This window comes from Ceratotherium simum, chromosome 16 (genome assembly GCF_057802395.1).
Source record: "Ceratotherium simum simum isolate JZ-2026a chromosome 16, ASM5780239v1, whole genome shotgun sequence".
NCBI lineage: Eukaryota > Metazoa > Chordata > Mammalia > Perissodactyla > Rhinocerotidae > Ceratotherium > Ceratotherium simum.
This window is the reverse complement of record NC_141915.1, coordinates 34861694-34887130: the sequence shown is the minus strand read 5'-3', so window position 1 is coordinate 34887130 and position 25437 is coordinate 34861694. Positions and strand designations below refer to the sequence as shown.

Here is a 25437-nt window from a genome sequence, read left to right as displayed (position 1 = left end):
TGGAAGGATGTGCAACTATGACATACAACCATCTACTGGGGCTTTGGGGAAAAATAAAACAAAACAAAACAAAACAAAAACAATATCTACCAAGTGCCGGTCATGGCTACAGGGAGATATTAAAAAGTACAACCTACTTTGTGACTGCAGGGAGTTAGTTAACAGTCTGTTTGGGAAGACAGGGTCCTCTACTAGATTGTAGGTTCCTTAAAGTCAGGACCCACGGCCTATAGGTCTTTGAATTTCCCTGCTGGGCTAGGGCCCAGAGTAGGCGAACAGTCATTATTATGGGGTTTATGGGTAAAACTTGGCCTATATTAAGCCATGTTATGAATCAGAAGACCTGAGCTAAGTAAGTCCAACCTCAATCTGGATGGTCTTGGGCCTTAGCCCACAGGTAAGAGATAATACTAAGGGTAACATCACTGAGCTAGTGTTTAGCAATTAAAAGGGAGAATTTATATCATTGTGCTTTGGAATTTATTCAGAGTAAGAGCCAAAGTCCATACAAAGTCCATGCAAAGAGGACATGATGTGCAGCAGCCCCTGGCCCCACTCATGTCTCTCTGATCTCCCACACCCTACACACGTGCTCATGACGCTCCAGCTCTTCCTAGAATGCTCACAGCTCTCTCCCACCTCAAAGCCATGGTACTGGCTGCTGTCTGTGCCTGGAATGTCCTTCCCCTAGACATCCCATGGCAACTTCACAAATGTCATTTTCTTAATAAAGACCTACTCTGGCCATCCTATTTACACCTGTAACTCACTACCTTCACTCCTCATCCTCTGATCCCCCTTACTCTGTTCTATTTCTTTTCCCATAGCATTTGTCATATTCTAACTTACCATGTAAACTTACTCATTTATTATGTTTATTATTTATTATCTGTCTACCCCTACTGGACTATAAGCAACTTACAGGCAGGGATGTTTCATCTATTTTATTCACTGTAGCACATGGTAGGCACTCAGTCAATATTTGTTAACTGAATGAATGAATGAAAGTAATTCACAAAGCATGTAAACAGTAGCTGGGTGTTAGCAGTGAGATTCTGTAGCCACCTATGGGCATGACTGAGTAAGCTCTGGACTACACTGCACAGTAATTGATTCAAGTCTATGCCTTGTCCCTCCAATGGATCTAAGATTCCTCCAAGGTGACACTTAATTGTTCGATCCTTTTGTGTTCTTTACCACATTTAGAAGAGGGCTAGATTAGTGCCTCATGATTTCATTTCGAATTTCTTAAAGCACACTTCTTTCTCAGAGAAAGCCCAGAACATGTCTTAGTGGTTACTGTGAACCAAAACCACTCTTCCTCTTTTCCACTTTCTGATGGAATTTGATGCTTTGGACAGGCTTTATTGAAACATTCCATCTTCAATTTAAATGAGGCCGTGTATTTCCTGTGTAGTCAATGAACGCAGTACACCCCAAACTCTAGGAAAGAAAGCCTATAAGGTTTGAATTCCTAGGACATCAATAGTTGACTGAGTTATTGATTCAGTGATTGAATGACTCATTCCACAAGCATCCATTAAGCACCTACTGTATGTCGGGCACTGTGTTAGGTGTATGGTGTACAAAGATGAATAGCGAAAAATCCCTGTCCTTAAGGGGTTTACCAAGATCGTTTACTCCTTCATTCAGCAAACATTTACTGGCTCTGCCCTCCTGTGTCAGACAGCGTACAAGGTGCTTGCAATACAGCGATGATCAAGATAAAATCCCTATCAACAAAGAACTATGGGTCCAATAGAAGGGAGAGTAAACAATTATAAAATCTACAGTGATGGGTAATTTCATAGATTGGAGTCAGCAACATTTTTTTTTAAAAGGGCCGGTAGTAAATATTCTGGCTCTTGCAGGCCACATATGGCCTCTGTGGCATATTCTTTTTTTTAAAAAGAATCCTTTAAAAATGTAAACCATTCTTAGCTCCTAGGCTGAATTTGGCCCAAAGGCTACAGTTTGCAGACTCTTATCATAGATGAATATACAGGATTCTCTGGAAGTCAAGAAGAGGTAGCATTTTACTGGCTGGGAGGAGAGAAGGGGGCTTGGAAAGCTATATGGGGGGTTGTGCTGGATGTGGGGGAGGGAGACAGAGCTGGCGTTTAGGGCGGAGGGAACAGCCTCACCATGGCACTCAAGAGCTCTCTGTATGTATTAGCCATCTACCTGTTATTCTTAAACACCCCAATTCTCATCGCCCCTCAAATCTCCAATTGTGCCAACAGAGCATCTCAACCAGGAGGTCTTAGCTTCCCAGCAAAGTGCTAATTAGATTGCCGGAGCACTTCCCCCTAGAGCTGTTCAATGCCTACTGGGGCCCTGGTCCTCAGTTCTGTGCTCCTCAGCACTTTTCATACCCTAGCACACTGCAGGACAATTTGGGGTTAGTTGCTTATGCCCACGAATCTGTGTTGCTTTAGTGAAACCAGTCTCTCAAGGATGCAAATAATTGATTCATTTAGAGGACAAGGTCTGCAATTCTGACGACAAGGTCTGCAATTCTGCTGTTTAGTCTCAGTTGTTGGCGCTGAGATCATGGTTTTCTCTTTTCTGATTCAGAGCAACTAAAAAGTTATACATTTTACATACGACTTTTATTTCCCCTTTTTAATTAAACAAATGTTATCTACACTACCATAGCAACAGCTATGGACTTTTACCTCCCTCAGATGTATTTGAGCAGAATCAGGGACCCAAGAGGCCGAGACTTGAAATGGGGACATGTTCCTCCCCCACCTTCAGAGGTAGCAGCAACTGTGTCAGACCACACAGCTGTTCATCCATCCTCTCCTTAATACAATCCAGGGAGAGCTATTTCATAATCCTCTGCCGGAACAATTCTCAAATATAATCCGCATTACTTTGTATTATAAATAAACGTATCTCTCAATAGACTGTGTGCTTCTCTGGGCAGGAGCCGGGCTGTGGAGCCCAGCACACAGCAGAAGCTCAATAGCCATACGAAGAGTGAATAAAATAAAAAGGAGGATCTGGCCACGGACATCCTGCAAAGCGGCTGGTGCAATTCTCAGGGGACCGCTTCCCCTCTTTGAAAAGAAGAACTTAAGGAACGTTTTCAAAATGAATATTTCCAATTTCCCCCAAATAAGAAAGATTCTTCTTGTCTAGCCTCATTACTGCAACTTAATCCACAGGCATGGTTCTTTTCAAACATTATCTTTTGCCTGGTTGATGTATTTATTTCTTTTCATAAATACCCTACTTTCTACTGGATGTTAATCTAACCACTTCAGACATGATTAGCAAGCTCAGTGTCTTTCTTATTAAAAACAGTTAATTTTCCCTTCTTAAAAAAATTGAGACATTTGAATCCCTGAATACGCTCATTTATCACCAACCCCCAACAAGGCATCCAGGAGATCGTCGTGTAGGACATGAATAATTTTTATAAAAACTCAGTTGCTGACTGTGTCGTACATCCACGAAGCTTTATAAAACAAAGCAAATGATTACCATCAATTACAACAACCTCACTAGACAAGACTGCAATTAATCTACAGTCTTCAGAAAATGACTGTCGCACTATGCCAAGGAAAATGCCTGGCATTAATTGACTTATCACTATCAGCAATGATAGATGGGGCAGATGGCAATGTGATTATTCATTGTCAACAAAATAAACACATGCTTTGTTGCTAGAAGGGTCTACTGGAGTCTTCCCCGAGGGTAGCCAAAAACAGAGACCAAAGGTCGCTTTGAAGACAGCCCAAAGTAAAAATAAAACGTTAACTTACAGGACGGGATATTTTTACTTGAACTGGGGCTAACTCTCAGTGGAACCCAATCGGAAGACATTTTCTTTAAGGAAATCATGGATTGTGTAGAATTTCAGCATTAGAAGGTGCATTAAAATTAACAGTCCACCCACTTATTAGGATGGGAGTTACTTTTGTGAAGTTCTCAAATTCTATTCCACGCTAAATAATTCCAGTGATGGGAATTCACTCTTTTCAGAGGCAAACTCATTCCATCGATGGAAAGCTTTCATTGTTAGGACTTACATTTAGCTGAACTCTGTCTTTCTGGAACTTCTACCTATTGACCTACCTAGGTTTTTTCCCTCATACCAAAGAGAAGATGCCAAAATTTTCTTGCTCACTAAAGCCCTTTAAATATCTCAAAGGCCAAATGCCAATCCAACTGCTTTCCATACCAGTTTTTAGACCACTCATACTGAGACCATTCATACTGAGGCACTGGGAAAGAAATGTGATACAACTGATGGTCTACCCAGGACAAGGTATAACAATATTTGTGCTAAGGCTAATGCTCAAGCTTGCCTTGCAGCAATGGATGTGTGTGTGGCCATTCTGCTTGGGAAGCTGGTCTCCAAATCCCATCAGTCTAGACAGCACCCCAGCTTTGCCATTTCCAGGGGGCAGTTACCTCTTCTGGGTGCCCCTTTTTTATTTTTATGCAGCATAGTTTGTTGATTAAGTTCTCATTGCTTAGAAAACTGGGATAATTCAGGCACAGCCTGAGCTGGAATTGGCATAGTGGTCAGTAATCAAAATCTCTTGGGGGAATTATTACAGATACACATGCCTGGACCCCACTCCTGGAGACTGATTCAGTTGCTTTGGGGAAGGACTCAAATGTAAATATCCTGACAACATTCCCCAGTTAATTCTGATTTGCAACTCTGTTTAAACGCTTTCTTCATTGAGAACACTTAAAAAATGTACTACTGAGTAAGTGCTTCACAAATCTAACCATCTGACTCTCCTGGGCTTTAAAAATGGAAATTCCTTGGAGTGCTTGATACCTGTGGTCTGGTGTAAGCGTAGAAAAGTTAACACATTGAGAGATCAAATTGTTATAGGTTTCCCTTAAGAATTTTGGAAGCACTCATTTACTCCAAAATTGTAGTTCATATACAAGTTACAAAGCTTGTTATTGAAGAAACAAGCAACTCTATGGCATTCTATAATGGCAAGATTTAGCTAAGTAACCATTTATATTTTTCCACTCATTCATTCAGAGATTCATTTTTACTCTGAGGCAATATTGTGACAGGTACTGGAATATAACAGTTTAGTGGGGGAGAAAAACAAAGAAATAACAGTAAACAAATAAATGAGAAGGTAAGTCAACAAAATAATTACAAATCTTACAATAACATATATTTGAAAAGGAAGAGTTGGGGCCGGCCCGGTGGCATAGCAGTTAAGTGCTCACACTCTGCTGCAGCAGCCCGGGGGTCGCAGGTTCGGATCCTGGGCGCGCACCGACACGCTGCTTGTCAAGCCATGCTGCGGCAGTGCCCCATATAAAGTAGAGGAAGATAGGCACGGATGTTAGCCCAGGGCCAATTTTCCTCAGCAAAAAAAAAAAAAAAAAGAGGAGGATTGGCATCGGATGTTAGCTCAGGGCTGATCTTCCTCACAAAGAAAAAAAAATAAAAAGGAAGAGTTTATCTAATTTTGAATATTCTCTAATTCAGACTGGCAGTCTCCAGTCACTCTCAATTCATGAGTCTTTGCCCTGCTTTCATCATATGCTGTGCTATATACTCTAGTTCAGGATTTGCAGTTCCTGGGAGTTTCCCATTACAGTGCTTTTGGCAGACATCTCTAATCAATCCTAGCATTTTTTCCTACAGATCCAGGAAGGAGACTCATATTCCTGCTCAACCCTGTCCTCTATGCAGCCATGACTAATAGATCACAGATGAAATCTACATGCAGCTTCCTCAACACACAGTGCCCTGACATGGCTGGTGCCTTTGTTGTCCCCCATTTCCTGCTTTATCTTTGGTATCTATCAACTACTGAGTACCTCTAGTGCTCCTTACATCTGGAATCCCACTTAATTTCCAAAATAACCTTGAGAGGTGCCTAAACTCAGCCTTAGAAGGCTCAAGTAACCATTCTAAGATCACACAACTAGTATGTATCAAAGCAGGAGGTTTGTATCAAAAACAGGCTCTTTGACTCCAAAGCTGTTGCTCTTAAAATTGTTCTGCCCAGTTCAAAGGGCATCTCCTCTGTGAAGTTCCCCCCGACCCCTTCAAATAAAATTTGTCACTTCTTCCTTTGAGTTTGCCAGCCCTTTGTACATCTCCATTACAGCATGACCTTATACTTTAATGATTTGAATGTAGCACTCTTTGAGCAGCTCTGTGGCAGGAGCTCTGTCTTTTTTTTTTTTTTTTTTAATCCCGGTATCCCTGGTAACTAGCAGGGTGCCCAGGTAGGTTCTCAGTTGAAGCATTTTGAACAGTCATTAAAATCTGACTACTGGACTCATTAAGGTTGTGGATCTATTTCTCAGTGTATGGCCTTACTATATTAAAAACAATGCCAGGTTTAAACATGATCTTGATTTAAAAAAATTTAAATGACCAAGTCGATAATGAGATACATACTTCTGTTATTTCAAAATCTTCTCGACATCAGTTATTGAGGACTCTTAAGCAGAAATCTAGTTAGAGGATATTTAGCATATAAGGACCCCTGACCCCTAGTTGGTAACCACCCTCAAGTGTAACTGAGGTAAAACAGGTCAAATTAACTACACCCTGCTTCTCAAGTGTCATAACACGGATGGCATCTGTTTAGACTATAGCTTGCATCCGATAATTGAAACTGTGGTTTGGCTCACTGCTGTGGCCTGTGTTCTGTCTGGGTTGATGGTGGCACATAGTGACACTCACTGTTAATGGTGGCACATGATGACACTTCCATTTTGCAGAAACTGAGGCAGATTATATAGTTGCCTGACACAACTATTTTACAGCAAGTTATTGTCTGTGCAAATAAGACCCATTCTACTAGAAGGGAGAACTACAGAATCCATGCTATCAGATGTAGCATGTGGGTGGCTGATTGCCCACACAGGTGTAAGAGAAGATGAACATAAAAGGTGAGGGTTTGGTAAATAATGCTCTGGAGATACCTTAGGGCATGAGTCACGAGAGAGCTGTACCCATGTTTCAGAGGAAATATCCAGTTTCTCTGTGCCCTTCCCTGGAAAACACTGGAAGCTTGTTATAGACTTCCACGTCAACTTGCGAAAGACAGATGGAGAAAGGAGGCACAAACCTTCTCATTTCATAGATTCAAGAGAAATATTTCTATCTATCTCACCTTAAATATAAACAGGCACCAAATCTTATTAATTGGCACTTAATGTTAGTACTTCAACAGCCCCACATACCTCCCCAGAGAAGGCTTGTCCGTTGAGGAGGTGCTCCGACCCCTGGCTGTCCTCACTCCCAAAGTGTAGCCGGATCTCCTCTAGCCGGTGGCTGTACGTCATGGGCCCTCCTGATATGTTGACCAAGTGCTCCTTGTCCAGGCGCAGGGACACATGTCTTCCAGTATTGTACATGGTCCCACTGACCTGCAAGGCAATGGGCAGCAGGTCAAGCAAGGCTCTCCTCCTTCCATTTCTCACCAAACACAGCATGGTGCTTAGACCAATGCCTTTTGCTTCCTCTTGATGGGAAGACATTAGGCGAAACCCAGTGTGGAGTAAGGAGCGACAGCCTCCCAGAGGGCATTCCTGCCCTACCTGGCTTCCATGGTACTTTCCGCGAGGAATAAACCATCTTATCATTTAGGAATTTGAGGTAGGAAATCAAAGGAGACTTTATCAACTGTGACCAATGTTTTGGACATTGCACCTTATAAAAAATTAACTTGTCCCTCCTACCATAAATATTTGGAATGTAGAGATACTGCAAAAGTTAAAATATCAGGAGTGAGAAATTGGAGAAAGCAGTTAGTGGGGGTGAGATGCTACGAAGGCCAAATGAGGGATAAGGAAGCCTAAATGGGTGAACAGGATCAACTCCATTGGGAGACTGAAGGCTCAATCTGAAGTCTCAAGTGGCCGGCCCAGTGTGCCTTGGTTAGGTCCCTCTCTCACCCTGCAACCAGACACTGCAGAAAATACAAAGCGGTGATCCTTCCTCACTTCTCGTGGCCCTAGTGCTAAGCCAGAGATTCATACAAGCTTCCCATTTCACAGACTCCCAGACTTACTCCTCACTCCCGATCCCATCTTGCTTCAGCCCCTGCAAGCTGCAACCTTTGAACTTGATGTTCATCTTCATCTTCCTGACTCTAGACTTAGCACTTCTCAACACTTGATTCCAGAACACTGATTCCCACCCGGGACTACTGCCTTAGTCTCCTGGGTTGACTTAGCTCTAGGAGCAGATTGAAAGCTTTGAATGGGTCTGGATGGAATGCTTCTGGGCTATTACATGTGGAGCTACTTGGATTTTCTTCCTGCTTACTCTGACGCCTCTTGGCCCAGCCTTCCACTCTAAGGATTCCTTATGGGCTTCATGTAACTTCCGATATCTTCATTAGACATGGTTTTCACATACAGATCTGTAGCACTAGCCTTACCTGCCCCTCCACCTTTCTGACACTAGTCTTGTGAATGATCAGTTAGTTTAGTTCTGCAGATTGCTCAGTGTGGCAGAGACAGTAATGTTCACCAAATACTCCATTAACTCATTATTCCACCATCTTGCCATAAGTGAGCCCATGTGGGCTGGTGTTGGCCATGGGCTGTGAGGGGACATGTCAAGTGTCACTTCCAGGCTGAAACAGTGAAAAGCTTATGCACAATTCTCCAGTCTCTCTCGTCCCCTGATACATCAACCAATGGGGCAATGTGGAAATACGTAAGTATAGTGCAGCTACAAGTTGGAGACTGTGTCAGCCTGGATCCCTAGCAGATCATGTGCAGATTGCAAATATGGCCAGAATTCTTCTCCTCCCTGTAACTGCACTCCTTACAATATGACTTTGTAGCTGCACCCATCAAGATAAGGGTCTATTTCTCTACCCCTTGAATCTGGGTTGGCCTTGTCACTTGCTTTGGCCAATAGCATGTAGTGGATACAACATGTGAGTTCTGAGAGGAGGCCTTTAGATGCCTTGCATACTTCCTCACCCCTTGTTGGAGACTTGAGAACATCATACAAACAAGCCTGGCTAGCCTTCTGGAGGATGATGCCATAGTGATGAGCATCATCATCTAGGATGATGGCCTAGACTGGCCATTCCATGGCTGATCCACCAGTTGACTGGTCCAGCCAAGATCAGCTTAGCCTGGCTCAGACCAGGAGAACTGCCCAGAGACCCATAGACTTGGGAGCTAAATAATTGGTTGTCTTAAGTCCCTAAGTTTTGGGGTAGTTTGTTATGTAGTGAAAGCTAACTGATATACACTAAGTCAATCATCTTCTCTCTCCTGTGAATCTGGAATTATTAACAGAAGCTCGGGACAGATTTTGTTGAGTACCTGAACTGGAAAGTCACATGAGGCCCAGACAGTCAATCTACTAAGCAGCTGGAAAGTGAGACCAGACAGAGAGAGAGGAGAGAAGCAGAAGTGCCAACAGTGACAGAGGAAACCATGCAGAGAGAAAGAGAATTGGACAGAATAACTACTTGACCCTCAGAAACCCTTTGCACCTTCTTGTTCCAGTTCCTTCATGAGGCCTGAGCTGTACTTTCCCAGATATTTTACATCTTACCAATAAATTTATTTTTTTCTTAAGTTATCTATTCCATACAATCAAATGATCCCTGTCAAGTACTTTACTCCTGTTCTTTAGTCTCAAATAAATGTATATTTAGTCAGTATGAGATAATGATAACTTGTCTTCTTTTTGTGTCCCAATTCACGACTTTCTTTGCAGTAAAATGGTTAGAGATAGGTTTGTGTTTGACATTGCATGCGTCTTTAAGTAAAATTTATTTTTTCTAATTATTAAGATAATAACAGGCATTACATATGGTTAGGAAGATATAGAACAGCTCAAGGAAATAAAAATCTGCCATAATTCCACAATTAACCAATAATAATCACGAATATTTTATATATATACTCTTCACACTTGTAACTATAGATACCCATATTTTAATGAGATCATTTTATATATGTGTGCATATAAATAGATAATAAATGATTTTCACATACATGTGTGTATATATATGACTTTATATATATAAATATAGTATATATAATGTAATAATATATTAAATATAATGTTACATTAATATTGCACATTAATATTATTTAAAATATATTTGTTATATATTATTTATAATATAATATATAAATATATAATCATATATATTTCAATATATAATCATATAATCATCTCTGTAAGTCTCTTCAAATATATAATCACATATAATAAATGATTATATATTTATATATTATAGTAATAATAAATAGTATATATTATATATAGTATACAGTACATATACTATATATATTATTTCACTAATATGAATTATTTGCAGGCATTAACTGTTCTTCTGCAATATCACTTGGAAATGGTTGCATAATATTCCACTGTAAAAATAGATAACTTATTGTTGAATCTTTAAATCCCCTCCACTTGTTCACTATTGTAAAAAAATACTGCAGCGAGCATCCTTATAGAGAAATGTTTTCCCTAATCCAGGGATACGTCATGAGGCAAATTCTGGGACAAATGGTGTACATGTTATTATAGCGCTGACTGTCTACTGCCCAAAGCAGCTGCTGTGGAGAGTAGCTCTCACAGAGCAGGCTGCAACTCTGTAAGTCTCTTCAAATGACATTAAGAATAGAACCATGAGATTCAACCAGTAACATCCATGGGCACCTATGGGATGCAAGGCAGCAGAAGAGGATCTGCTCTGAATTCTTATAGGATATATGCTCTGTCCCATCGGGCAAGTATCTTGGGCTTCCCTGTATTTCTAGAAATCCTTTCGGCTGTGTCTGTCTAATGTTCCCAAAAAAACTGCTGCCCATTGAAGCAAGACAGGGACCATGGCATATGCTTGTCTATATTTTCCCAGTACTTTGAAAACACATTGGCACATAGCAAGTGGAAGAATCCAGGACTCTTGAGTCAAAAGATTCCCAATCTGCCTCTCGGACCTTGGTAGTTCGGTTAAATTCTTGAAGCCTCAGTTTCCTTAACCATAAAGTAGAGATAAGAAAACTTCCCACGTGAAAATGAGGGATAAAAACGCTATAAGGCAAATAGAAAACAAATATCAAAATGATAGCAGTAAACCTCTCCTTATTAGTAATTACTTTAATTCTAAATGGATACTACTTATCTGAAGTACCTAGAGTAGTCAAAATCATAGAGTAGAAAGTAGAATGGAGGTTGCCAGGGGCTGGGGGAGAGAGGATTGGGGACTATTGCTTAATGAGCATAGAGATTCAGTTTTGCAAGATGAAAAGAGTTCTGGTGATGGACAGTGGTGATGATTGCACGACAATATGAATGTACTTAATACCACTAAAATGTACATGTAAAAATGGTTAAGATGGTAAATTTTATACGTGTATTTTACTACAATAAAATAAATGGGGAAAAAATGTCCTCTATGTGGTTGTTGTGAGAATTAAATAAATAATACATGTAATTTTCGTTTCTTCCTTCCCTTACTTTTGACTTATTGCCTGGGTGCCAGCTGATGTGGAAGGACCCATGTTGATCTTCCCCACTTCTCAGAGGCCGGTGGAACATAGTGTTGTTTGCTAAACATCACAATGAAGAACTTTGTCTTCTGCGCTATGATGATTCACTTGCCTCCCGATTCCGATTTCAAAGCTCCAGGCATGAGAGGCATGCAAGATCATTTTGAAGGCCATGAAGCAAACACAAAACCAGAGAAATCAAGAATAAACCATCAATTGTGCCTTCTGGTTCCTCCACTCCATTACCAGATCCCTTCTGCTTATAGGGCTCTATCTTCATTCATTCATTTTGTCAGTTACTCAGAAGATGTTCACTGCATCTGACTATGTGCTGGGAGCTGGGGACCATATGGTGAGTACAGGTGAGTAAAACCTGCCCTCGTGGAGCTCACACTCTCCACTATGTAGAGACCAGGTCGGGGAAGGAAGTTATGGGGAATCCATCTGAAAGTCTACCATTTGCCATGCATTCTTACAACTAGATGCAACACCCCCTTATCCCCACCCTTTCCCTAGACAACAAAATAACATTAATTTGTATTAATCCAAAAAAGCTGTGTAGCTGGGGTATGGTTTGTTGCACTTTAATTTAAAAATAAAGGCTTGACAACATTATGTATGATATCTAACGGTACATCTGCACTACAGTAATTAACATTGCAGCAGTGTCACTTTGTCTGTAATGCTAATTGCTGTGTTTCCAGTGAACTACTTTGGTACACAGCACGGTGGAAGAAGTTGTGTTATGCAGACCAGGGAACAGAGCTGAGTGGAGAAGATGAAGCTGCAGGGGATATCCAGTTGCCTCTGGCTGCCTCACAGTTCTGCTTTTGGTTTTATTCTAATCCACTGCAAAATGAGGTGAGAGATGTATGTGATGCCCATATTACAAGTGAGGGAAGTACGTGCGGCGGGTGAATGCTCAGCGACTTTTCCAGGATCGCACAGCCAGTGGTGGTGGCAAACCCAGGTCTTCTGATTCCAGGTCTAATGATCTTGATGGGAGCAAATGCAAGCATCTCAGCTCATTTCAGATGGAAACTGAGTCACAGATTTTCAGTTCTTTTCCAGTGTATAGATGCGGGGATTAGGCGGGTGCAGAGACAGTGGGATTCTTTCTCAGGAAAGTGGAGGGCTGGAATGAACAGTGGGCTGCTCAAGTTCATCCCAGGAGGAGGCCTGGAGAAACCCGAAGGTCAGAGAAGTCCCTCAGCTTCCTCGCCCGCAGACACGTACACTGGTTTGAGACTGGGTTCAGCTATATGTACAGAGGGAAGCAGGTAGCAGGTGCTCCACAGAAAGGCCTGTCAAGACTGCATGTCAATTAATATTATCTTGACAACTTGAAACCATCTAAAAGCAATGTGTTCTTTTGCAAAGCAAAAAATTTACCCCCGTTTATTCACTTGGAAAACTGGGTGTCGTCATATAAAAAATACAGTGTTTTGCAGCAGCTCACGATTAGCCAGGACTCCTTATTCATGGACTCGCCTCCTCTTTCATTCTGATCATACTGCTGCATTAGAGGAAAATAAATCCAGTCAGTGTGTTTTTAAGATAAGGAGAATTTTCATTCTTTGAAAATCAGCAACGATCCTAATCATAATAGTTGGCATCTTGGTTTGAACTCTTAGTTGGTATTGGATATGGTGCTAAATGCTGAACCTGAACTTAATTAATCCTCACAATTTCTCACTCACCAAACCTGCCACCAAACACAGTGTGGTACTTAGACTCAAGCTTCTTGCTTCCACTTAGATGGGGAGATATTGGGCTGACCCCGCATGGAGTGGAGGCCTCCCCCAGGGCATACCTGTCCTCCGGGCCTCTATGGTCCTTTCCTGCCTGGAGGCAAACAGCTCATCAGCGGGGGAGCCAGGGCATGACCCCACGTGTCTCTGGTTCTAAAGCCTGTACTTTTAACCACTTATTAGATTGCATAGCTGATTACCTAACAATGCAATATTACAAAGTTTTCTTCAAATATGGGTTGATAGTGTACGAATCCCACATGGTTTAGACTTCAGGGTTCAGGGTACTTATTATATTAGTCAGGGTTCTCCAGAGAAACAGGATCAATACAATGTGTGTATACATTTAGGAAGAGATTTATTTTAAGGAATTGGCTCATGTGTTTATGGAGGCTGACAAGTTCAAAATCTCTAGGGTGGGCTGGCAGGCTGGAGATCCAGGAAAGAACTGATGTAGTTCAAATTCTAAGGCGGATTGCTGCAGAATTCCTTCTTGTTGCAAGGAGGCCAGTCTTTGCTCTAGTCAGGCTTTCAACTGATTGAGTGAGGCCTACCCACATTTTGGAGGGCAATCTGCTTTATTTAAAGTCCACTGATTTAAATGTTTATCTCATCCAAAAACACCTTCACAGAAACATCTAGAATAATGTTTGACCAAGTATCCAGGCACTTTGGCCCAGCCAAGTTAACACATAAAATTAACCATCATACTTGTCTTCAAATCCCATTTGCTTTCTTTGCTATGTCTTGTTCAAACAGCTCTTAACCAGTGGTGCTGATACCATACATAACAGGTTGATATATGTAATACCTGTACATTATATATTTTCTACATTACATAATTTAAAAAGTCAGCCATACTAAAACTGTTTTCTGAGCCTCAGTCATATGGAAGGAGAGCCAGTTTGCGATAATGTATGTCTCAATTATAGAACAATTGTAAAGAAAAAATTTAACTTTTCTTGTCAAACGCTATGTGCACAAGGTAGATTTATCCTTGAGTCTGCATGGGACCTCAGAGACAATTCTGGTATAAGTCCCTCATGTTGTCTAACTTCCTATTACCAGATTGGAAAAAAAAAAGAAGTGTATCTTTTTAAAAAGACCCAATTCACGAAATAACCATGTTGAAGATTTTTCAGTTTAATGGAGATAGCGCTTGCAGGGTTGATGTTTACTGTGGACAGCTAAGCTTGAGTAAACCTTACCTTCAGAAACTCCAAAAGATTCAATAAGTAGTTACTTGCTTGGTATGATACAAAGCTTATGTGAGGTTTCCATTATATTCTCTCTCAAGGCAGCCTGACCCAAATCTCCGCTAATATACTCAGAAATAATTCCCCACAGCTTAAATGGAAATGTAATGCTACAGATGGAGTAGCAGAGAGGAAATGGAATTCCAGTTGTATAAAAGGAAGAGACGGCCATCTGACTTGCACAAGAGCTACTTGCATTCCCAACACAGTTGGTTAAGAAAGGGAGGGTGGAGGGCACCCGCGAATTTTGAGGACTTATGTGTTAGACGCCGTGCCACTTTTTAGATCAGGAAACTAGATACAGGGATGCTAAGGACTCTACTAAAGGGTATCCGGGGAGCAAACAAGGAGACTAGAACTCAAAAGAAGTCTTTATGACCCAAAGCTCATGGTCTTCCCACCATCTCAGAGAGCAACTTCAAAGCCACCAGAGAGAGGCTGCACTCCACTTCTCAGTGACCCTGTCAACTTCAGAAATTTAATAATGGTCTTTTTCTTTATTTTTCTGTATGGAGTTGGCACACGTCCTATTCACTCGTAAACAGCAGTGCTGGCATTCTTGCCTTTAGGATACAGTCTTATGTATCAGATTGTCTTTTACTATAATTTGAGTGAACACGTTGGGCTGGTGGGTGGATGTAACCCTAACATCCACAACAGCAGCAGTGCTTATGGTCTATGCTGGGCCTCGCGCTTAGTATCTTCATTTGATCCTTGCACTGCCCATGTGAGGAAGGCATTATCATCCATATTCTACAGAGGAGGAGGTGGAGGTTCATAGGGGTTAAATGACTCTACCTAAAGCTCCATAGTTAGAATCAGCAGAACCAGAATTCCAGCCCAGGCCTGCTTGATTCCAAATTCTACAGCTCTTGAAAGAGGAGAAGTCAGAAGTTGGCAGAAAGAGTGTTGGGGGTATCATGTAGCTTACAAGTAGCTTCTGGGATTGGGGATAAAATATGGTGGCCCCATGGATGTGCCAGATTGGGTTTAATTTGGCCAGGCCTGGCTTGAATACCGTTGGTGGTTTCTAGATCCTGGGCAGCAGGGGAAATCCCAATCCCCACTTGCTGGGAGTTGAGAGATGGGTCAACCTGCCTATCCTAGTGTTGGCTTGGCAACTGGATGGCCAAGCCCAGAATGTTGGCTCAGTGCCTAGAAGAGTTAGTGAAGAAGGTCCAATAGCCATGTCATATAAATTAGGTGTCCTTTCTCTGAAACTGATGTTTCCTATTATATGTCTCTGACCGCTCTGCTGATGTGTGTAATAGGTCTTCAAATGTAATTAGTGAGTCTAAGAGATTTAAGAACACCACTTAGTCTGGTTTCCTGCAGAGTAGCTCAAGATGCCAAAGGGCTGATTTGTAAAGGCTAAATGCAAGAAGCCAGGGTGCTGTTTGCTCATATGGGCACTTTGGAGGCACCACAGCAAAAAAAAAACACAACGTGGCAGAAACAACTGGAGTCAAATGGTTGGCCTCACAGCAGCGTAGCGTCTACAGGGATTGGCAAAATGAGGGTGGTGTGGATTCTAGAGCTCAAAGGATGTCAGAGATAATAAAGCTCAACCTCTTACTCAATAAACCAGAAAACTGAGACAGAGAAAGGTTGAAAGACTTCTCCAGGATTGTACAACAAGCAAGTGGCAGACCCAAGACTGGAAATCAACCAACTGACTGTTCCTCCCTCTGTGCAGCACATCCCTCTTCCTCTTGTTCTTTCGTTTTTCTTTTAGGGTATCTTATGCTTGGGGTATGTAAGCATACTGACTCAGAGTTAGAAATCCTGGGGTACTAAGGGTGTGTACACATGAATACCATAACCCATGGAAAAACAGAAAAAATTCAGCCTGACATCTGGACATATTATTTACATGATGTCATTCATCTGGATACGGGGCTCTTCTCAGAGCTTGCCCAGATGTTTTATGCTATGTAGATTTCAGAGTAATGACTGGAAATGGAGGGGATTAGATGTTGAGAAGAGAGATGGAGGTAAAGGATACGGAGTGTTAGGAGAAGGTATTTTGCAACATAGCTTTGAAAGAAAGCAGAAGATAAATATTTGGAGCTCGTGGGCAGGGTTGTTAGGAAGGAAGTCTCTGAGATGTGGGTAAGGAAGAAAATGGAACCCCACCAGAGTAATCTGCTTTGAGTTACCATAGATGGAGTTGTGTAGGAGGCTTGAAGAAGTACTTCCAAGCTCTCACCCACCACTCTTAACCCTGCTGGGAGGATGGAGGTTTCTTCCTTAGCAATGCTCAGTTTATTCCAGTCTTTCTCTTCCCATCCATTTGAGTCAGTCTGCTTATCCTATGTGAAGAGACTAGGATTTTAGAGTCAACATTGAAAAACCAGATGAAATGGTCACATGTGCTACTTACTATTATATTAATCCTATTATTATTATTATTATTAAGATAAAAATTGAAACTATGTATGGTAATATTGATTCTTCAAATAACGGATAATTTCTTTGCAAACTCTACAAGGATGCTAGGCACCACCATTGCAGCAAAGCATCTCTTGAACATGATTGGTGCTGGTGGTAATGACAATAGCAATGGAGAACAGATGTGAAAGATGTTGCCTGGTCCACAAAGGTATGGGTTCTGTGAAGAGAATACTCTTTATCCCCCATCTTCCTCAAAGGGACCATGGGCAGGTGGCCGGCATGAAGCTGGGCACATTCTGCCGCACATAGTTGTTGGCACTGAAGTCCTTCACCCACATCTCAGCCTCGCCCAATCTCTGACCAGGGAGGAGACCCCAGAGAGCAGGGTCTGGAATGAGTATTTACATGACAGTTCTGGCATATGGTTTCCAAGTGTGAGTTTTGTGTATGACTTGTCTACTGAGCCACTGCTGCCAACCAATGATTTTATTAATTTAATATTATTTTAATAACTTAATATTATGAGTTAAATTTAAATTTGTCTTGTGTGCCTCATTAGGTGTTTTATGACTATTTTAAATCCCGACCCCAAATCTGCAAGGTAGATGTGTTCTCTCCATTTTCCAGATGAGATAACTGACACATAGAGGGTTGTGAGACTCGCCCAGTGTCATGTAGTTAGTGGGTTAAAGAGCCAGAGTTGGATTGCAATCTGATTTCAAAGCTGGTCTCTTTCTGCATCACTGTGCTTCTTCTAACCCTCAACAAGCAGGCCTCGTCTGTATCACCATGGTTCAGTGTGGTTTCAGGATTAGTTCTCTAATTCCCCTCGCTGGACTAAAACTCTGCTTTAAATCTTAGCCTGCTAGGACTTTGAGATCCTGCAGAGTTCTTGCCAGGCCTCTCATTGTTGGTTGTCTGGATCCAATTCTTTTGACTCTCTAGTGAGTGCCCAGTTGGATAGAGCAACCAGAACCAAGATGGTATCAGCTGATTGACCAGCAGTATTGCCCCCATGGAAACATCTACTCCTCTGCTCATTTTGTGTGCTGTGAGTCCATCTAGGTATCTGCACTAGCCCAAATCAAGCTTGGGTTGGGTACACTCCTATAAATTTAAATACACTTACGATTTTTTTGAAAAGATAATATAGGCCTGTTTGTTTGTATTTACCTTTCCTGTTTCCTGCTGTATCCTCAGCACCTGAACAATGCTTGGTTTCTATTTGTTGCAAAGAAATGGACAAGATGATGCTTTGAGCATCTTCTGGGTGCTTGGCCCCAGTTCCACCCCCAGTCTGACTCAGCAGGTCTGAAGTGGGACTTGGTAACTGCCATCTTCTTCTAGGCGTCCCTTGATGTTCATTTTAACTGAGTCTGACAGATGTTCAATGCTAGAGTAATCTTCTTTATCCTTTCCCCATCCTCTATGCCTTAAGGAGTTGCTTTGATAATCATAAACCCAATAGCATTAAAGCTCTTTTAAATATACATAGTTGGCTATACATTGACTCACCTTCAGACCACCATTTTTTCCCTAAACTGTGAAAATTCAAGGTTAGGCCACCTTAATCAACACACTAAAACTTGCCTTAGAAAAGTTATTTCGAGCTTCATGTCATTTAATTCAATCCCTGATTCACAAGGCTTTAGGCAAATAACTCCCCGTCTCCAGTTATGTCATCCCCAAAGAGGAAAATACCTTGTAAGGGGAGTCTGGTGAGACACAGTGGCGCCCGGGGAACTGGCAGGGCACATACGTCACCTTGTTAACATTCCCCCTCGTGGGTGTCGCTGGTCCCACTGGTCATGTTAGAATCCTTGATGCCAGTTTTTCAGAGAAATTAGAAATGGCAAATGTTTGGGGGATAATTAGATAAGTCCTTTTGCTCATTCCTCACACCATCATACATAAGTTAATTATTTAACGTTTATCTCCCACAGCGTCCTTGCCCCTATGGACTCTTGTCCATGGTGAAGCCGTCACCCTCCGGGACATACTCAAGTGCCCACAGTGGTCAGCAGGGTAATGACAGTAAGTGAGACAGGCCAGGTGTGAGACAACAGGGAGTGGTAGAGACGGTGGGGGCAGTGGGGACCACTATTTCTTGGACTTCTCTGGAAGGGTGTATACGACACAGAGGTGTCTTGCCTCTGGAGGAGAAACCAAGAGGAATCGGGAAAAAGAAGGACAGAGGTACAACACTCACTTTTCATCTTGTGCCCTTTTGTATTGTTCGAATTTTAAAAGTAAACAAAGTGCTTTTAAAAATGAAATCAGATACTCTGTAGACAATCACATCTGATGCTAAATCTGGGCCGTGGTGTGATGGTTATGATGTGGGCCCAGGAGCTAGTCCAGAGCAGCTGTTCATGGAAACAGAAAGCACGCTACATCTGCAATTTTAAATTTTCTAGTAGCTACGTGAAAAAAAATAGAATGGTGAAATTAACATTAAGAATATATTTCATTTAACCCAGTATAACCCAAATATTATTTCAACATGTGATTTACACAGAAATTATTAATGAGATATTTTCCATTCTTTTTTCATAATAAGTCTTTGAAATTCAGTATATATTTTACACTCAAAGGACATCCCAGTTCAGACTCACTGCATTTCAAGCACTCAATAGCCACATGTGGTTAGTGGCTACCATATTGGACAGTGTAGCCTGGTCAGTCTTCCTTTCCAGTCTGTTCTCCCCCATGCAAGCAGAGCTGTATCAAGGAGGGGACCAACTGGGCAGCTGCTGAGGGTACCAGACTCTGAGGAGCACTAAACAGCCCAGGAATAAATTAGGAATATAGAGCCAGTTACTTATATCTGTTACCCACCCAAGTAGACAGCTCCCAATCTGTTGAGGTTTTTTCCTCCCCTCTTCTCTTCTCTTCTCTTCTGTCTTCTCTTCTCTCCTCTTCTCTCCTCTTCTCTTCTCTTCGTGATTCATTTTGCAAATTTTATGGGGCAGCCATTCATGGGAGCAGGCAAATGACAGTCGTCTGGGTTGGTAGTTAGAATCTACTGACCTAAAACCCAGTGAGGCATGGCCTAGTGCTATTTACTAGGAATGTATAATATGTCCCATTATCTAAATTATGAACCTCTTAATATTCCTTCTAAGAAATTGGCTGAATCTGAAAATCATGAAATAAACTGAGAAGATAAATGATGTAAAAGTGGGAAACCTTTTGCTCACAGGTATATTTGTTGGGAGATCATAGAAGAATTCCCCAGTGCTCCCATCCCACTGCTTCCCCCTCCTCCCAAGATTAGGCAGCCTCTGTTCCCATCTTGAAGGTCATTTATTCTATATTCATCAAAGCTCTTCGTCTTGTTAGTTAACGACTGTGCGTTTGAGATTTTGCATTGTTGCCCAGTGTTCACGTGCTCTGCATTTCTCAGTGGCTCTGCAGGTGTAATGAAAATTTCCTGTGCCCCGAAGGAAGGCTTAGGATCTTAAGCTGATAAACAAATATCATCCACAACTGAAATCCAAATAGGACTCCACCCCTGATGCACTTACTTTACTGGATTCATCACTGCTGCCATTTAATGCACAGCCCTTAATAAGTGAGGGGAGACCATGAAAAAGGACACTGATTGCTAAAAACAGCATGCGTCCTTTCTAGAAGCAAGCAACCAAGGAAATTACATTTCCTGACCACAGGTCACATCTAGATATACTACTTCTACTACATCAACGTCACCACCATCTATTGAACTCCATGTGGTTGCCACTGTGCTTGCATTAGCAACTTGATCCCTGCCACAGCCCCAGGACACAGATATTTGTATTACCACCATTTTGATGAAGAAACTGAGGCTCAGTGAGGGTAAATAGTTCACAGGGCTATAAGTGTCAGAGATAGTATATGTGAAAGAGCCTGTGTGGACCGCATCCTGAGCTGCTCTATTGGCTCTGAGAAGGGAGAGATGACTTCCATTCAGGAGCGCCAGTGATGTTTCACAGGGAAGCTGGTGTTGGAAATGGGCCTTGGAGGTGGGTAGGATGTGGACGTCCTGAGATACCTAGAATAGGGAACAGGATCAGCGAAGATCTGGGGATGGGAAAACACAAGGCATGCAAAGGGAAGGGCAGAAGCGACCAGCCAGTGATCCTGGAGTGATTGAGACATGAGCAGCCAAGGGTAGGGGTGGCACAGGGGTATCTGCGACAGTAGGTACCAGACACCCGCCGGGTGACAGACTCCTTGCTAGTGGTTTACATCAGTCATCTTGTTTACTTTTCAGCAAAATCTGTGAGGTACAGCGTACTACTATCTCTGGGTTACTAATAAGGAAAGCAGGCTCTGAGAGGTTAAGTAACCTGCTCAGGTTGCATAGCCAGTAAGCAAAGGAGGGAAGATGAGAGTGTGCGTCTGTCCCACTCTTTCCACTACAAAGTGAAATCACGTCAGAAAAGGCCATGTTTCCTAAGAAGTAATTTCCTGCTATAATGCTCTGTCCTACTCCACTGATTCTCCCCATTTGCCACATTCCCATATCAGAGGGAGCCCCGCTCCCATGCCTCTTCTGTAATGCCTAGCATCGCCACCACCACCGTTGCCACCCCGCCAACCCTTTTCTTCTCTTCCCCAGTCTTTGACTCATAGGAATAAAATCTAAAAATCAACAACCAAGAAAAACCCAGCTAAACGATTTAGTAGCTGACAGCACCAACCAGAATCTCACCTTAGGGATGAGAAGATAAGTACTGCAATAGCCTAAACTTCCGAAATATGTGGGTCAGTTTTATGCAACTGATATTCCATTTCATGGCTTCGAAGCAACAGTTACATCAGCCCATTTGCGTCCTTAATATAGGAAAATGCCTACTGAGGGAAGGCGGAGGGGCGTGTGCTGCGGGGCTGGGGATTCTTTGTTGCGGATCCTAAAATCAGCTCTCTGGGTATCCAGCACGAGGAAGCAAATGGTACTTTTCAATCTCATCCAGGATAAAAGTATTGAGTGGCTCTGAAGTTATTTGTACAATTGACCCAGCTGATATCAGGAGAGTGTATTTGCCAGATGAGTTAGAGCAAATTAAATGAATTGCTGTGCTCCTTAAGACAATCTTAACCCCAGAGGGCCAAAAGAAACCATCCAATCCTTTTCCACATCTTCTCCCTGTCCCGTTCCATCATTGTGGTCCACTGAAAACCCGCCCAGATTTTTATTCAGTGAGGTGATCGCGTAGCGTCTTTTGGTTATGTAATTCCCCTACCTCTTTTACGGTCAAAGAATTCAAAATACTCACAACAAAACCTGTTTTCACTAGCTTCTTTCAGTTGTTTCTACACACACACACACACACACACACTCCACAGAGGAACTCTCCTCTTCGTCTCTGACGTACAATCATTCAACAATTATAAAACATCCCACCTCCTAAAAGCCTCTATAATCTTTCCCCTTCTCTCTGTCTCCACAATCACTACCTCTTCTTATTCTACCCCTTTATTTTACACTGTCCTCTCTTCTCCATCCCCCAGCCACTGCCTCATTGAGGCCCTTATTTTACTTTATTTCCTCAAATCTCAGATGACACAGATTGTAAAATGCACCATAATTTTATGTCCCTCCGTAAAAAGAGAAAATACTACGAATAAAATGATGACACCTCTTCGTTTGTAGGAGGCATCCCAAAGAGATGTTAAAATGTGAAAAGAAAATGTGTGTCTTAAAAACGGATGAAACACAGTATCTCAACTAAACTTCTATAATTGTCTCCTGACTGCTCACGCCCACCGTCTTGTAGTGGTACTGCAGGCCCTTCACACCTAGGCCCCCACTTACGTCTCCTTTTCCTCTGCTGGGAAAACTCCTTCCCATCCTTCCAGACCACCTCCTCAAAGTCCTGAGACCCCACAGGTGTGGTGATGATGCCTTCCTGTTCCCACAGCATTCTGAACTTTCTCACGTGTAATTACACCTACACACTGCTTTGTTATCTGCCTATGTGTTTCTCCCTCCAAGGACTATGAGGAACTTGAGGACAGGCTGCACGTCTTGTTCACCTCAATATCCCCAGTTGTTGGCATTGGGCTGGTCCTCCGTGAGATATTGCTGATGGTACTTGAGCACTGCATGATGCTCGTAGCTTCTGGGCACAGCCACTAGAGGGCAGTGTGGAACCATTCCACGGCCCAGAACTGCTGTTGCCCGGGAATCCGGGTTGCAGAAGTTGAAGGAAGCCTCCTGTGGGTGAACTGGCTGAGCGCCTAGGAGGCTATATAGCTCCAAGGGCGCCGTACCATTCCGCAGAATCTACTTTGAGTATGCTCCTGCATCTCCGTATCTCTTGCCAGGCCCCCCGCTAGATACTTTCTGGTGGCTGCCTCAGCATATTTCTTTAATAAGAGCAGAATGCTCTACCCAGCTTTCCATCCCGGGCGGGACGGGGGCATAGAGAGGGAAAGAAACATCTCCTAACATCCCCATTCTCATTTCTAATAAAGACAGGCGTGACGAGAAGGGCCTGCAGTATAATTGCTCCACTTTGAAGAACAACAGGTAGCAGCATCAATATTTGATTTTTAAAAGGTTGTGCGAACAGTTTTAAATATTAAAGATAAAGGCAAAGACTCGGATCGCCTTTTCATCTCAGCAGTTGAAGCATTTTAAACGAAAAACGGTGCTAATGAGCAGAATAAGACTGTTTGCCCATCAAATGGTATTGGGTTGCAATAAAGCAAAAAAATTTTGAGGTGGGGAGGGGCAAGGGTGGGCAGCAATATCGGCACCAGGGAAGCTTTCTGTTCATTATCTCTGTAATGAGAGAGAAATAACACAACTCTGCCTGGGTAACTTTCCTCCATCTCATCCAGGGCTGCTTAGCTCCTCAATGAGTGGTCTGGGACAGGCTGAGGAAGCCTCATAAATTAACTATCCAACTTCCTGGCTAATGAGCCCAATATGTCAATTTCCAGTGATCAGAATGATGCAATTCAATAAAGCACAGTTCATTTTGTAAGGAAATATAGTTTTAATGGGGAGAAATGCAGGGTCACGGTCCTCCCGAGGTAATTACGGGCCAGAGGAATTAGAGGCGTGGAGCTGTACTGACTGTCTGGAGATACCCCATGGGGTTCGTGTGGCAGATACTGTCTTTCAGGGACAATAAATTTCTTCATTATATTTCCATTACTGCATTAATGCAGTGATCTCCCATTTACTTGTAACCAAGAAGGCTGGTTATTCCTGAAACATGGCATTTAATGCTAATGAGTGCATGCAAGTCAGGCAGCTCCCAGAGTGTGTGTGTCTTTGTGTGTGCGTGTCTTGTGTATGTGTGTCTTGGGCTCAGGTGATCCAGCAGGAAAGTCAGGAACCTGGGAGAGCACTAGGGTAGGTCTAGAGGGCTGAGATGACTCAGGCCAGACAGACAAATGATATCTGGAGAGATGGTCCGAGAGCTCAGAAATCACAGCTGCAATGAGAAGCTGAGGTATCTACTAGGTAAGCAGCACCGAGTGTGAAATCCAGCCTGACAAGGCAGGGGGTCCTTTAGGTAAGGCAAACAGGAACCAATTGAATAATGGGAGTGCTGGGCACCAAAAGGGGCGGGACCCAGGCTTGGAAGCAAGAAAGGGTGCTGGGAACTCATGCCCATTCAGGGTCACCCGTGCGGCATAGGAAGAACTAGGCACTTCACGGTGATGGGGCCTAGGGCAGTCTAGCCCTATGGATGTCTCTTGAAGAGGCTCCATCTTGAGACAGCTTCTTTAAGAGCAAGGACCCCATAGTCAGGCTTGTTGGAATTGCTTGATTCTATAATCTGCACCCAAGAGTGAAAAGGTACCTATTTGGTTTTAAAGATAAAAGTGGATGGAATGAATTTCGCAAGTCTCCATGCGGGAGCAGATGATCCTCTAACATGCTACCCAGCCATGCTGGGAAGCTCTGCTGTGGAGGAAAAAACCAGGTAGGAAAGACGAGTTCCACCAGCATCCTTCAACTTGACGCCAGTGGAGCGGATAGGCGATGTAGCAGGAGATAGGATAGCTCCTGGAGTCACGTTCAAGTTCTGACTCCTCTGCTCTCAGCTGCGTGGTGTTGGGCAGGTTGCTCAACTTCTCTGAGCTGTAGTTTCCTCCACTGACATTTAATTTGCTCAACAACCTATCTATTTGAAGGGAGATGGGAAGATAAATGAATATGTCAGTTTGGTTATTTTTTATTTATTTCTCCAACACCAGAGATAAGAAAAAATAAGTTACAAACAGAATCAGGATTCTTTCCCTTGGAGCAATTCTTATCTAGGATGGGACTTACCTAGGAAAGGAAAGTTGCTGTTAATTCAAGTAACTTGGAAATAAATTTGTGAAAAAAGGATTTTTTCATGAGTCAGAGGGCTCAGAATGATAAGACATTAATTAGAAGGTGTTAAGGTGAGAAATGGATTGTGCCAAGTTCCACCTTATGCAAACTCTTGCCAGAGGTCCCTGATGGGCAATGCTTGGCGATGCTCGTCAGCTTGCACTATCCTTGAAATGAGGCTCCTGATTTTCTAGAAATTGCAGGAGGTGACTTGGCAAGG

At 42.5% G+C, this 25437-nt stretch overlaps 1 protein-coding gene across 1 annotated transcript in view; it reads right to left on the bottom strand.

Moving 5' to 3' along the window:
• The window catches only part of CA10 (carbonic anhydrase 10 (inactive)), a 464178-nt gene that overhangs the window by 91863 nt on the left and 346878 nt on the right, over positions 1-25437 (bottom strand). Inside the window, exon 4 of the mRNA XM_004434740.3 lies at positions 7198-7383. Within this exon, the coding sequence (XP_004434797.1) occupies positions 7198-7383 (186 nt within the window). The remainder of the gene's footprint in view (positions 1-7197; positions 7384-25437) is intronic.